At 49.0% G+C, this 13,642-nt stretch overlaps 1 protein-coding gene across 7 annotated transcripts in view; it reads left to right on the top strand.

The window, feature by feature from the left end:
• The window catches only part of LOC128324356 (sodium-dependent neutral amino acid transporter B(0)AT3-like), a 70,904-nt gene that overhangs the window by 37,887 nt on the left and 19,375 nt on the right, over positions 1 to 13,642 (top strand). For 6 of the 7 annotated variants that reach the window (XR_008306806.1, XM_053248837.1, XM_053248842.1 and 3 more), the window contains 2 exons: positions 325 to 437; positions 1,815 to 1,943. Coding sequence is in view for 6 of the 7 variants with exons in the window: in XM_053248837.1 (XP_053104812.1) it covers positions 325 to 437; positions 1,815 to 1,943 (242 nt within the window). In the remaining variant the exon portion in view is untranslated. The remainder of the gene's footprint in view (positions 1 to 324; positions 438 to 1,814; positions 1,944 to 13,642) is intronic. The other variant, XM_053248840.1, reaches the window with a different exon arrangement.

Here is a 13,642-nt window from a genome sequence, read left to right as displayed (position 1 = left end):
CTTTATCAGCAGAGCTCCGAGACAGCTTAGTTTAAACCAGGCCTAGTTGGGTTCAAATTCAGACTGGCCAAGGCCGGTCCGTTTCAACCCCAAACCTGTTGAGCTAAGCCAGCTCGATGTTGAGCCCAACTCAAACCAAGCCAGCTTTCACCCCGCATAGCAAATGTTAATCCATTCCTTGCCCCTGTTTGTATTACTCTCCTAACTATATAAGAGGACTAATCTGTTAGTCCTCAACACCCTTAAGTGAAATCTACACAGAAATTATGAGATTAATTATGCATTTGGCATTGCCTCAAATATATATATATATTTCTTTTACAGTTAAATCGCCTCAAAAATCCACGGGTGTGGCTTGATGCAGCCACCCAGATTTTCTTCTCTCTCTCTTTAGGAATTGGGGGACACATTGCATACGCAAGCTACAACCCACTAAAGTAGGTATAATCTAATTTATCTTTTCAGAATATAGCTGTTGCCCACCACCTGGAAATAAGCTGTTCTTAGCAGACTGGTCAAAAATTGTCTCCAGATAAGGGCATACCAAGATTGGAGTGCACCCTGGGAGAAGAAGAAAAGATGGGCCCCGCTCCCTTTCCTTCTCCTCCCACCCACATCTCTTTGCTGCATCTCTCTGTTGTATATTCAAGGCATGACCATTCTTTCACTCCTGTGCAAAGAATGATCCTCTTCGTGATCTGTGAGAAGGGATAGAGGGTGGTCTGTGGAGAAAGTGGGTTAAATTTGCAGGTGATCATAGTGCCATTGCTGGGCACACTCCCCGTATGCCCAGATGATCCCCCTGCATGCCTAGGCAGTGGGGAGGGTCAGGGTCCGAGATGTGTCATCCTGGCTCCCAGAACTACCAGAATGCAAGTAGCTTTGGCTGCCACACAAGCAAAAAAATGAGGTTAAAGGAACACTTGCTCCCTTAACCTTGTTTTGAAGGGTGGCTAATTAGGTGGGTTTGCCACCATGGAGCCACCAGGATTGGGCCCGAACCTGGTGGTTCATATGTGCATGCAGAATGGGGCTAGGCTCCCCTAGCCTGGTTTTGGTCGCACGTGTGAATAGCCTCAATATCACACACTCCTCATGAATGCAGACACTTTCACTCACACACTTGTGCACATGCATTCTCCTGGTTCAATTTAATTTTTTAATCATTCATACCTACTACAATCACCTCCCACAGTAATACAACATCAACAGCAAAGAGAGAAGAGCAAGCAGTCACTCAGTTGGGCCCCCACATCCCAGGGGCCCAAGGACAATTATAGCTATGCTTCTGCCTCCATGGAATGTTCCTCAGCCGTCCCTTGGGATGTGACCCAATCCATACAGTCCCTGCTGGAGCCCAGAGAAAGCTGGTAAAAATAGATATGGATTTTGATTGTAAGTCTCCAGAAAGAGACTGAGAGGTCACTCACACAATCGAAAAGTCTGTTCTACCCGGGTTTGGGAACTGTGTGTACTCCAATTTTTGATTGTGTGGAAGCAAGGTTAGAGGAAAACCTGGGTAGTAGTGATTGTGTGGAAGCAAGGTAGGAGAAAAAGCTACCCAGGTTTTCCTCTAACCTTGCTTCCACATAATTAAAAATTGGGAGTACACACAGTTCCCAAACCTGGGTAGAACATAGTTTTTGATTGTGTGAATGACCTCAAAGATTCATTGCTCTTTGGCATCACTTGCTTTCAGAATTAGTCTTGTTGACCTTGGATGACATGGGCAGTCTCTATACATTTATTGATATGATACCTTCATGTTGCCCTTTGTAGAGCTTAAACAAATTTTACATGTTTATATTTCCTAGAAATGACTGTGAATTGGATAGTATCATAATAACAGTTGTGAACAGTGCAACTTCTCTATATGCCACAATCCCAGTGTTTTGTATTGTGGGGTTTAAGGCAACAATTAACTACGAGAACTGCTTGAAGAGGTGAGCGATTCACGTTTTATGTATTAAAGCTAGGGACTAGGGTAGCCAGGTCCAGATGGTGGCAAAAGTCAATATCCATCATCATAAAAGTGAAAATAGAGGATGTTTTTCATTTTTTAAAAAAAGTCTCCCAACAGTCTCAAATTTGCATACAATTTGCATATGTTTATTGGTATTGTAGTGAATTTAACCCCGCCTTTGTCTTAGAGCCAGCCCATCTTAGGGGAAGAAAAATGCTGAATCATCCCCTCTCTATGCTTTCACCCACAAAGGCTGTTCCTTTAAACTCCCCTGTTTCTCCAGTAGCTTATTCGCTGCCACCACACCCTATTAACAGAGTTTATCTCGCAGTGCACCCCACCCTGCAAGCTTGGGTGAATTTACAGAGAAATAGCAAAATAGTATTCCAATAGTAAAATAGTATTCCATTAGTAAAAGTACAAAAACCTTCCATGTGCAAGCCTACACGTGGTGAGAAACCTTGGTAGCTGAACAACCAAATTAGGACATGTTTGCACCAGAGTAAACCCCTTTCGAGCCCTGTCTTTCTTGAGTTAAAAATCCACTCCAATAGGCTGGTTAAAATTTGCAGAGAACAAAAAAAGAAAAATAAACTTTATTCAAAATGCCACAGACAGTTTTCGTCTTAGGCTTTCTCAGCTTTTAGTTAGTCTACAGGCTTTCTCAGTAGATTACTGAGTTCCTTCCAAAAAGCACTCCAGCTGATATTGGAGTGGCCCACTTTAAAAATTGTGGTCATCCAGTTGCAAAGAATATGGATGCATGAAAATACGGAAGCACCTGTAAAGTTTACAGAGACTCTATCAATACCCTAGCTGGAGGGATGGGTGCAGGCTATGGCTTTCTTAGCTTAGTTACATTCTAGGTAAAACAACAATAGACCAGTTGCAGGGATATACAGAGCACACAAAAGGAAAATAAAAGTCCAACACAAACTGACTAACAAACTGTTCTCTAGGCTAAACTTCCAGAAGTTTAGAAGTTTAGTTCCAGAAGGAGAGGAGAGCTGGTCTTGTGGTAGCAAGCATCACTTGTCCCCATAGCTAAGCAGGGTCTGTCCTAGTTGCATTTGAATGGGAGACTTGATGTGTGAGCACTGCAAGATATTCCCCTCAGGGGATGAAGCCGCTCTGGGAAGAGCAGAAGGTTTCAAGTTCCCTCCCTGGCTTCTCCAAGATAGGGCTGAGAGAGATTCCTGCCTGCAACTTTGGAGAAGCCTCTGCCAGTCTGTGAAGACAATACTGAGCTAGATAGACCAATGGTCTGACTCAGTATATGGCAGTTTCCTATGTTCCTAAGTCCTGGCTTCCTCCCACTTGAGCTCACCCCAAACCTGATGGGAGTCAAGATTCCTTCGATCCTGTCTCTCAAGGATCTGCAGATGTCCTTCCATGAGAGAATTCTCCAGGCTAGCTTTTGACCACAAGGCAGCAAAACTCCATTGTTCCTCATTATGCCTTCCACCCGTCCTCTCCCACCTCTAGCCTAGCTGCTTCTCAACAAAGAAACCCTTCCCTTCCTGCCTCATGGCCCCCTAGGTTCCACCCACCTGGTGCTGATGACTGATCCCTGGAGGTCATCAGCCTGTCAGTCAGGAAAGGGTTCACTTCCGATTCACTATGGAGGGCAGGGCAGGGGCTGATCAGAGGCTGATCGTTACAGTTATTACATATAAATATTGGATAATTTGATACTAAATATAGCTCACCACTGTGAAGCTGACGACCAAGTGAACAGCTCAATCTGCTGTCTAGGTGCAGAGTTTTCAAGGCCCCTGTTTCTTAACTGTAAATTCATCTTCTGGTTAGGTTAACCACACACACAGTCCTCTGTCCTCCTCCCCCGTGGATCACCAGGGAATTATTCACACATGCCTTCATGCCCTGGGGTACCTGAGGAGCGAATCAGCTTCGCAGCAGATTTACAAGATGTTTAATTTGGGGATTTAAATGGACAGTTCACATAGGCTCAGCTCCTCTCAACAGTCCCTGGGAGATCTTTTTCCTGTGCATTCCCACTGGCTTAGTCTGCGTTTTTCCTCCAACCACTCACAAATCACATCAGAGAGGAGGAGAGAATGCGAGCGAGCTTTTTTGTTGCTGTTAGTTTGACAGCTACGGAGGAGCTGGGGTAAGCTGGATCAAACAGCTCTTGCTACTGCCTGCTGGGACAAGGACTAGGAGACAGCATCAGGCTGCTCTCTGGGAAGGGTGTGTTGGAGGCTTCCCTGCTGCTGCTGCCACCGCTGATGGACCGTGATCCACAGACGAGGTCCGCAGGAGAAGAGAGCCAGCCCACATGTCCCAACAATTTCAGACACCACAACGAATGCAAAAAAATTGTTTGGTCCCCAAAACAGTCTCTATTCCTCCTAAGGGGAAAAAAAAGTCATTTGGTCCCCAAAATAGGAACATAGGAAACTGCCATATACTGAGTAGGACCATAGGTCCATCTAGCTCAGTATTGTCTACACAGACTGGCAGCGGCTTCTCCAAGGTTGCAGGCAGGAGTCTCTCTTGGCCCTATCTTGGAAATGCCAGGGAGGGAACTTGGAACCTTCTGCTCTTCCCAGAGCAGCTCCATTCCCTAAGGGGAATATCTTATAGTGCTCACACATCAAGTCTCCCATTCATATGCAACTGGGGCAGACCCCACTTAGCTAAGGGGACAAGTCATGCTTGCTACCACCTCTCCTCTTTCTAGTTGCAAAATAGTTGCATGTCTTCTATAAAGTCCCTAGCTGGCAACTCTACTAGGAACCAATTTAAGGTATTGAACTCAGTCCTCTGTTCTCAGTGTTTTCTGTGTTTTATTATATAATACCTTATGTTCATTTATGAATCACTTAAGGCGCTTTGAGGGACTCAAATGGCTGAATAAATGGATTGTAGCATATAAAACACATTTCTCTTACTGGTGGTACAAAGCCATTAACATCAATAATTTTGAGTGTGATTGACATATTCCATTTGTACATTCATTCATTCATTAACTCATGACTTCAGGTAGCAGTCTTCATATTAATGAAATTTTGAAGTCTTTAAGGCAAACATTTATGTTTTGTTTTTTTTTAATGGGGAAAATAAATAGTTGGTGGAACTGAAATAGGATTCAGAGTTTCTAATAAGCCCATGGGGTGCAAACAGGGTGAAAGCTTGAGGAGCAACTCCTTACTTAAATTTTTGGAAGGAGAGGAAAGGCACTTTTGTGCAGGGGCGTAGCAAGGTTGGAGTGGGCCCAGAGACAAGATTTTAAAATGCTTCATGCTCAGCTCATGAAGTAATGAAATATGAAATGAGGTTGAATAGTGGTAACAAAAAGCATAGTTAAAATTTTATCTCTATCTACATCTGTCTATCTATCTATCCATCCATCGATCTATCGATCTATCTCCTATGTGCCACAATAGAACATAATCCCAAATTATTTTTTAAAGGTTTTATAAATTGTGGATGATACAGGTCATTTAATGGTACTAGAGAAAGACATGCGTTCTGGTAGCTCCAGGTCTTAACACTCACATCAATTTTGGAGGATGAATACAACTGAAGGAAGCCTGGGTGGGTGTGCAGCTGGGGGAGTCAGTCATGTGACTTGCCTCTGGGGGGCCCCCAAGGCAGTGGGCCCCTAGACAACTGTCTCTCCTAGCCCTATTATAGTTAGGCCCCTGATTTGTGGGAGGAGAAAGTATTGAAGATATGAGTTATTAAGTCTGGCAGGGGGCATTCAGTAACAAGGGGGATGGGGGGAAAGCAGTCCATGTGCATAGCTCATAGTGCCATCAGTTTGCATTTATGACAGCCCCTCATGGAATAAACCTCTCCATCTGGAAAACCTCTTAGTCCGGATGTCAGCTGCTATCATTAGGGGCTTGATCTGGGTCCTATCCAGATCACAGCATTGAGGTAGGGAGTGTTTATCTCTCTACTTATGCACCATTTTCCTGCCAAATTTCCCCCCAAAGCTGCTATTTAACCTCTAAGGTGCCCATTACAATATCTCCACTTCCACGGTGAAAAATCTACTTCAGTGGCAAAGTTGCAGTGGGGCAATAGTACAGAAGTAAAGGGTTGAACACCCTTTCTATTTGTGTAATGGTTGTGATCTGAATTGGAGGGCCACACAGCTGCTATATTAGCATAAAAGCAAGCAGCTAACTAGATGGTGGTGATGCATTTATAACATCCTGTCTAGTTTTGCCCAAAGTGCAAATGCACCGATGAAGCATTGAGTTAATACAATGTACAAATAATCACATTAATTGTCTTGAGCCTAGCCCCATATAGATGACCAAACAACCTCTGGGTAGCCTGTATTATCCTGCAAAGTCGGGGGGAAGGGGTGTCTTTTTTGGCCACAAATCAGGTTTAGATGTATGGTAAAATAGTCACCTGGCAAGTGGTGAGAAGAACTTGATCACATGTGTGCACTTTCTTTAACATTTGTGGGAAACTGGAGGTATTAGGCCTCCTATTTACAATATTAGTAAAATTCTCTTCTCTACTTAGCAGGACAATACAAAAACCATACAGGCAATGCAAAGTTCACACAGATGACCACACTACTCCTGGGTGACTTTGAGGTAGTCTGGTCATCTGTGCCATCCAGACAAGTGGTAAGGAGAATTTTACCACACATCAGATGCAGGTATGTGGCAAATTGTGCTTTAAAATGGTCACACACAACCAACTCCACACAACATCTATATAATTATTTCTCCAAATCTGGATGTGTGGCAACCTCTCGCGAGAGTTCCAGAGCAGCAGGGAGTTTGGTGGCTGTGGGCGACTGGAAAGCCAAATGCAGTTTCCGCTGGCTTGAGGAGGCGGCTGGCCAGCGGGCGAAGCCGTGCCAGCCTGAGGCAGCCGGCAGGAGTAGGCGGTGGTGGCGGGCTCGGTCCGGCCGCCGGGGTGAGGAGGTGGCTGGGCCACAGGAAGAGGAGGTGGCAGCAGGAGGGGAGAGGCTGGCTTGAAAGCCAGCCAGAAACTGCAGATGGGGGGTGGAGAAGTGGGCCAGGCGGGCATCAGAGCAGGCCGGGCGGGCGTCAGAAATGCCCGGGGGAAGAGTCAGGGAGAAGGGGTTGAAGTGGGGGGGAGAGTCAGGGAGAACTAGGGGAACAGATGCTCTGCACCCGGTCAGCTAGTGTTTCTTATATTCTTATAGTAACCGTAGTAGAGAGGGCATGCTCTCACTCTTGCCTGTGGGCTTCCCACTGGCATCCGGTGAGCCACTGGGTGAAATAGGATGCTGAACTAGATAGGCCTTGGACCTGACCCAACAGGGCTGTTCCTATGTTAACAGATTTACCAAGTAGTTACTAGGGATGTGCATAGAACCGGTTCGCCCAGTTCAGTTCGAATTTGAACCAGTTCAAACCTCAAAAAGTAGGTAGGGTGGTAGGCACCCTTGGTTGCCAACTACCACCCAAACCTCAAAGTGATTGGACCTTCCTATGATTTTATATGAATTTTTAAAATATTTTCCATTTTTGCCCATAACTCCCTAGCACTTAGGGGCAAAAAGCTGGGGTGAGTGTTAGGCACCCATGGGTGTCCCCCACCCCAAAATTCCCAAGGCAATTGGTTGCTTCTAGTATTCATGGTTAATTGGGGGGGGGGAATCCCAGTGGATATAATGAGGATTTGGGGCAGCCCCGAATCCACCTCTGTGGGGTGGCAGCACCCCCAAAGTGGGTCTGGGGCCATGGCAAAAATGGCCTCAGTCCCTCCCAGGCATCTTCGGATTAATAGGAGTGATGGTTTTTTAAATTAGGATTTTCTAAGGCATTAAATAATATCTAATTGGAAAGAATGGAATGTGTGTCAGTGGGTGAAAGGTTAAGCCAGCAATCCCTATGAGAGATATTTCTTTAATGCCTTAGAAAATTCTAAAAAAAAACCCCATCACTCCTATCAATCTGGGGATGCCTGGGAGGGACTGAGGCCATTTTTGCCATGGCCCTAGACCCACTTTGGGGATGCTGCCACCCCACAGAGGCGGGTTTGGGGGGCTGCCCAAAATCCTCATTATATCCAATGGGAAATCCCCCCCCCAAAAAAATTTCACCATCATTACTAGGGGCTCCCATCAATTGCCACTCCAGCTTTTTTGCCCCTATCTGGGCGCCCTAACACATAACATCACCCAGGCCAGTCCACCTTACCTACCCAAGCAACTAGATGACACAGACCACCAACTAGTGTTGACAATGACACTGATCTAAAAAAGGCCACTGCTGCTACCTGCCAGCAGCACAGCACACACACAAAGAAGACGCAGCAGACCTGCTCTGCTGCTGCTGCAGGATGGATGATGATGCCCAAAGAAACCACTGAGGCCACCACACAGACAGAAGTTGACCTCTGCTCTGCTGTTCCCCTCCTTCATCATGGATGCACACTAGTTGCACACACACGCCACATCCGGTCTGAAATTAAAAGGCCAAAAAGGGGTCCAGGCAGGCCAGGGGACCAATCCAAACCAAACCAAGCACAGACTACTAGCAACTACTGCTACTACTAGTGCTACATCACACACCACAGCATGAGCATAGCACACAGCCAGCAGCTGCTGCTGCCCACACAAGCCAACCAGACCTAACTAGATGGCGGCGCATGGCAGTAGCAGCCAAGCTGTGTGACGACGCAACTGCAAGGGGAGGGCATAATTACAGGCAGGAGGCAATTCTAACACAGATAAAGTTAACATTAAGAACCACTAGTATGTCTACATAGTGCAGTACAACTGAGCTGAGTGTGATGATAGTCAGAGCAGAGCACTGAGCATTGGCAATGGCAGGCAACACTCACCTGCTGGTTCAGTAGTTCTCTACTAGTAGTTCTCTTGTCCACAGTGTCTTCATCTCTTCATGTGTGCAATGCATGCCTTTTGCCTTGCTTGGGGAAAGAAATGGTTCTGGTCCACCACATCTTTGCTCTAGGACACAGAGGCCCAAGGCAGGTGGTGACACCAGTGTGAGTGGATGTGTGTTTGTGTTTGCTTGGCCAGGTGGTTGGTGTGTGTGTGTGTGTGTATGTGCTGCTATAGCTTGGAGGGGGGAAGGAAGGGGGAGGGGAAGGGAGGGGAGAGGAGGAAAGGTGGAAGGGAGAGGGGTGTTCCAGAGGGGATTTAAGGGGAGGAGGGCCCGGCTCAGAGTTGGTCGTATGCCACATATATGCACACACGTGATGTGTGTGCTTCGGTGGAAGACCAGTTCTCATCAGCTTGCCAGACCAGGGGCAGGAGGTTGTGGAAGGGAGGATGGAAAGGTGATGAAGAGGATGGAGGGAGGGATGAGGGGGGAAGGAAGGGTTGGGGGAGAGAGGAAAAAACACATGTAAACACAGACAGACAGACAGACAGACAGACAGTAGCGCACACTAGCAAGCATCCACACACAGAGACAGTGCTAACATCCATCCACACAGACAGACACAACAGAAACAGCCACACACACAAACACACACCTTTTTCTCCCAACAAGCACAAGCACAAGCACAGACACACAGACACATATTCCCTCCCCTCCCACCAAAGAACCCAGACAATCAAATCAATCATCAATATGTTGTGTTGACAGGTTGATTTATAATATTATGATTTTTGCCATCAGTCAACACATCAACAGTAACCATAATCAACAACATAAGAATTCATTCAGCAATGATTAACAAGCCCCTGGTGGCGCAGTGGTAAAACTGCCGCCCTGTAACCAGAAGGTTACAAGTTCTATCCTGACCAGGGGCTCAAGGTTGACTCAGCCTTCCATCCTTCCAAGGTCAGTAAATGAGTACCCAGAATGTTGGGGGGCAAATGCTAAATCATTGTAAACCGCTTAGAGAGCTTCCAGCTATAGAGCGGTATATAAATGTAAGTGCTATTGCTATTAAACACATTTTAAAAGAAAACCAACCCCACACATGGTTTCTTTGGTAACATATTTTTGAAAATCAATCCTTTTGGGAGTCATCTATTACTTCCTTTGTTTACCAGTATGATTTTCAATATTTTTGGGGGGGTTGATTAACATAACATTTTTTAAAAAATTATTTACTTCTTTATTTACATCTTTATTTACATATTTAAAGAACATGTACCCACCACTGCCGCTGATAGTCTAATATTACTAGGGCTGTGCTACTTTAGGTGTGTGTGCCGTGCCCACGCCAGGTACCCAAATGCTGACAGGTGGAGATAAGGGCTTGTGGTCAGCATCAGGTTTCTTTTTACATGGGTGTGGGCGTTGTATAGACGTTTGGCCAGTCGCTGCACTAGTTGTAGTGTGGGCACTGCATGCTGAGACTGGCTGGCATGGCTCAGCATCTGTCACGTCAGCTCAGCTAGAGGTAGGGATGAGCGCAGAGGATGAGCCAGGCAGGTGGCCAACCATGGGGCAACCACGGTAATCACTCACCCACCTCAACCTCCAGCTCAGGGTATCCCAGAAGGGGGAGGTTGATCTTGAGAAAGACCAACTGCTCCACCAGACCAGCATCTAAGCAGCAGCGAGAGGGTTTCACCACGTCTGCGGCACGTGAGAACACCCGCTCGCTCTGGACACTGGTTGGGGGCAGGAGAGGAGGCGCACAGCAACCACCGCCAGGTCCGGCCAGATTTGGCAGCCGGTTGCCCAGAACTGTACGCAGTCCATCGAGCTGTCTTCCTCCACAGGCTCCTCCAAGTACTGGGGAACGCATTGCTCAGCACTGGAGGGGCTGGCAGGTCGAGCCTCCCGCACACCAGGCAAGGCGCCAAGGCACACCCGCTGAAACCACTGGGCGGATTTCACGCTGGGAGCAAGTGGCTGCTGCGTTGGTGCTGCCTGTCCATGCTGCTGGATTGGGAAGAGGAAGGGGAAGGAGAAGCTGACACCGGCTGGCCGCCCACTACACTGCTGCTGCTGGGTGTGGGTTGGGCGAGGGGGGGTACACCTGCACCACTACCACCCTCCTGGTCTCTCCTGGTCCTAGCAACCTCCTCCTCCTTCACCTTCTGGACCAGGAGGTCCCTCCACCTGGGCAAGTCGCCGGCACTAACGACATTGCCCTTGATGGCTGGGTTGCAGAGACAAGCTAGGACATTATTATTATTATTATTATTATTATTATTATTATTATTATTAATTCAGTTTCTCTACCGCCCTTCCAAAAATGGCTCAGGGCAGTTTACAAAGAGAAATAAAACAAATAAGATTGCTCCCTGTCCCCAAAGGGCTCACATTCTAAAAAGAAACATAAGACACACACCAGCAACAGTCACTGGAAGTACTGTGCTGGGGGTGGATAGGGCCAGTTACTCTCCCCCTGCTAAATAAAGAGAATCACCATGGTAAAAGGTGCCTTTTTGCCCAGTTAGCAGGGGACATACTCCTCCCTGCTTCCCAACTCACCAACAAACCGCTTGGCCACCCCAGACCAGCCTTCCTGCCAGAGCACGACCCTCTGGCGTGGTCAGAGAAACCTGGAGTTCACCCATCAGCTTCTCTAGACCCAGAGCTGTGGGCAGCGCCAGGCTCAAGGGAGTGGTGTCGCCACACAAGTCCTTTGTGGCAAGCTGGAAGGGCTCGAGTGCCGACACTGCCTCAGACATCTGCTTCCACTCAGCATTAGAGAGGTCGCAGACGGCCAAGGTCTCGTCCCTCGCCAGGGCGCCAAGGGTTCTCTACTGCTCCAACGGGCGCTGGAACAGGAGGAAGGTGGAGTTCCACCATGTCTCTACATCCGTAGGAATGAGATGGCGAGGAAGCCCAAGGTCATCCTGCTTCTCGTGAAGCAGTCGCCTGGACTTCTCGCTGTGGTGGAAATGGGCAGCCAGCTTGCGAGCCTTCTCGACAAGCATGGCTGTGGCAGCAAAAGCACCTTGGGGAGGAGGGCGGGCCTGTGCCTGTGACGCCTTCAGCTCCTTAAGGCTGAGGGTGTCCCTGACAGTCAGATGGAGCGTGTGTGCCATACACCGTATGTTTACACAGCCCATGACTGTCTCGACAGCGGCGGTAACGTTGGATCCATTGTCAGTGACAATGAATCCCCTAGAGAGGTGTGGACATCCGCCAATCCACTCCTCTATCTGGCGGTCGAGTACGGCCACCACCTCCTCCCTGGTGTGCCTCGCGTCCATCGTCTCCACATGCAGAACGGCCCACCTGTGCCATAGTGCAGCAGGAGCCACGCTGGACCCAGAAGCATTGCCCAAGGAGGTCTCCTCACTCTCCAGGGCCCACCAGTGGGCAGTGAGGGCCAGGAAAGCAGCGTGCATCCCACTGACACTGGTCCGGAGGTCAGACGTGAAATGCACGCTGGTGCCAGCCAGATCCGCACGCAGTCCAGCTGACATGAGCTCCCTGCACCAACGTTACAGGGAGGGTACCACGTTCCGGCTGAACGTGGTCCTTGAGGGGATGATGTAGTCGGGCGCAAGGTACTGGAGTATCCAGCAGATGCCGGAGTTCTTGACCACCTGAAATGGCTGGTCATCGGTGGAAATCATCTCCCCTATGAGGCGAATGAGGTGATGATGATCCACATGAACAGTCCGCTTGCTGCCTGTGTCCACCGCTGGACTGGCAGTGTAGCCTGCTTTTTGGCTGGCGCAGGCACACTGCCCTTGTCCATCCTAGTGGCAGGTGCACCAGGCGCACTAGCGCTGCCAGCACGGTCAAGGAGAGCTGGGTGGTGATGGTCCATGTGTTTCCACATGGACGTCATGCCCAGGTGCTTTGGATCCTTGGCACAACTGACGTGAACCCTGCAGTGGACACAGTGGGCATGGTTCGGGGCATTTTCAGGGATCTCAGAATGCTCCCAGACACCACTGCCCTTGGCCTCCCATGCCCTGGGCACGTTCTTAGGCCTCTCGCTGGTTGGCTGTAGTCCTGGGGGGAGGCTGCCGCTGCCTGCCCACTGCTGCCACCCAACCCCCTTCCAACCTGTGTGGAAGTGGAAGGGCCCGGCTCCACTGGCAGAGGAAAGGCAGGCCTCTCCACTACCTCAGCAGACCCTTTCTCACTGTCGGAGCCAGAGTGGTGGGACCCACCACCGCTGGATGCCAGCATGACTGCCCAGGCTTCATGAGGGGGGGCCCACTGAGCGGCAAAACTATAGGGGGAAGGGCCCCAAGAGGGAGGGAGAACCTGGCTGCATCGCTGCCAGCCGTAACATCCTCCCTGCCCTCTGCCTGCTCTCCCGCACCAGCAGTCTCCTCCACCACCACTGGCAGTGCCCCAGCAGCACCTGGCACCGAGGGACCCGCCACAGCCCTAGTGCCTCTGCCTCTGCAGGCTGGGGAAAATTTAGCCTGCGGACAAACCCCTCAGCTGGGGCAAAGAATTCTGCAATGGGGCGGACCAGGGTATCCTCAGGCTCGTCCCTGTATCCTCTCCCTCTCTGCCCCACAGCCGCAGGCACAGCCCACCCCTGGCCTCTCCCACCTCTGCCTGCCAACCTTCTGTGAGGCCTGCCCTGAACACAGCGCTCATGTTGCTCAGACATGTTAAAAGGTGGGAGACTGGAGGAGAAAGGCTGGGAAGGGGCAAAAAAATAATTTGGAAGGGGGGAAGGGGCAAAAAAGGCCAATTAATTGGGAGGCGGGAGGGAACTTTTAGGGGGGAAAGCCAATTGGGGGGAAGGGAAGACTTTTGGCAGTGGGGGGGAAAGGCCAATTGAGGTGAGGGGGAGGGGAAC

This window comes from Hemicordylus capensis, chromosome 4 (genome assembly GCF_027244095.1).
Source record: "Hemicordylus capensis ecotype Gifberg chromosome 4, rHemCap1.1.pri, whole genome shotgun sequence".
Classification (NCBI taxonomy): Eukaryota; Metazoa; Chordata; class Lepidosauria; order Squamata; family Cordylidae; genus Hemicordylus; species Hemicordylus capensis.
Note: the sequence above shows the minus strand (reverse complement) of the source record. Positions and strands in the feature narration are given on the sequence as shown.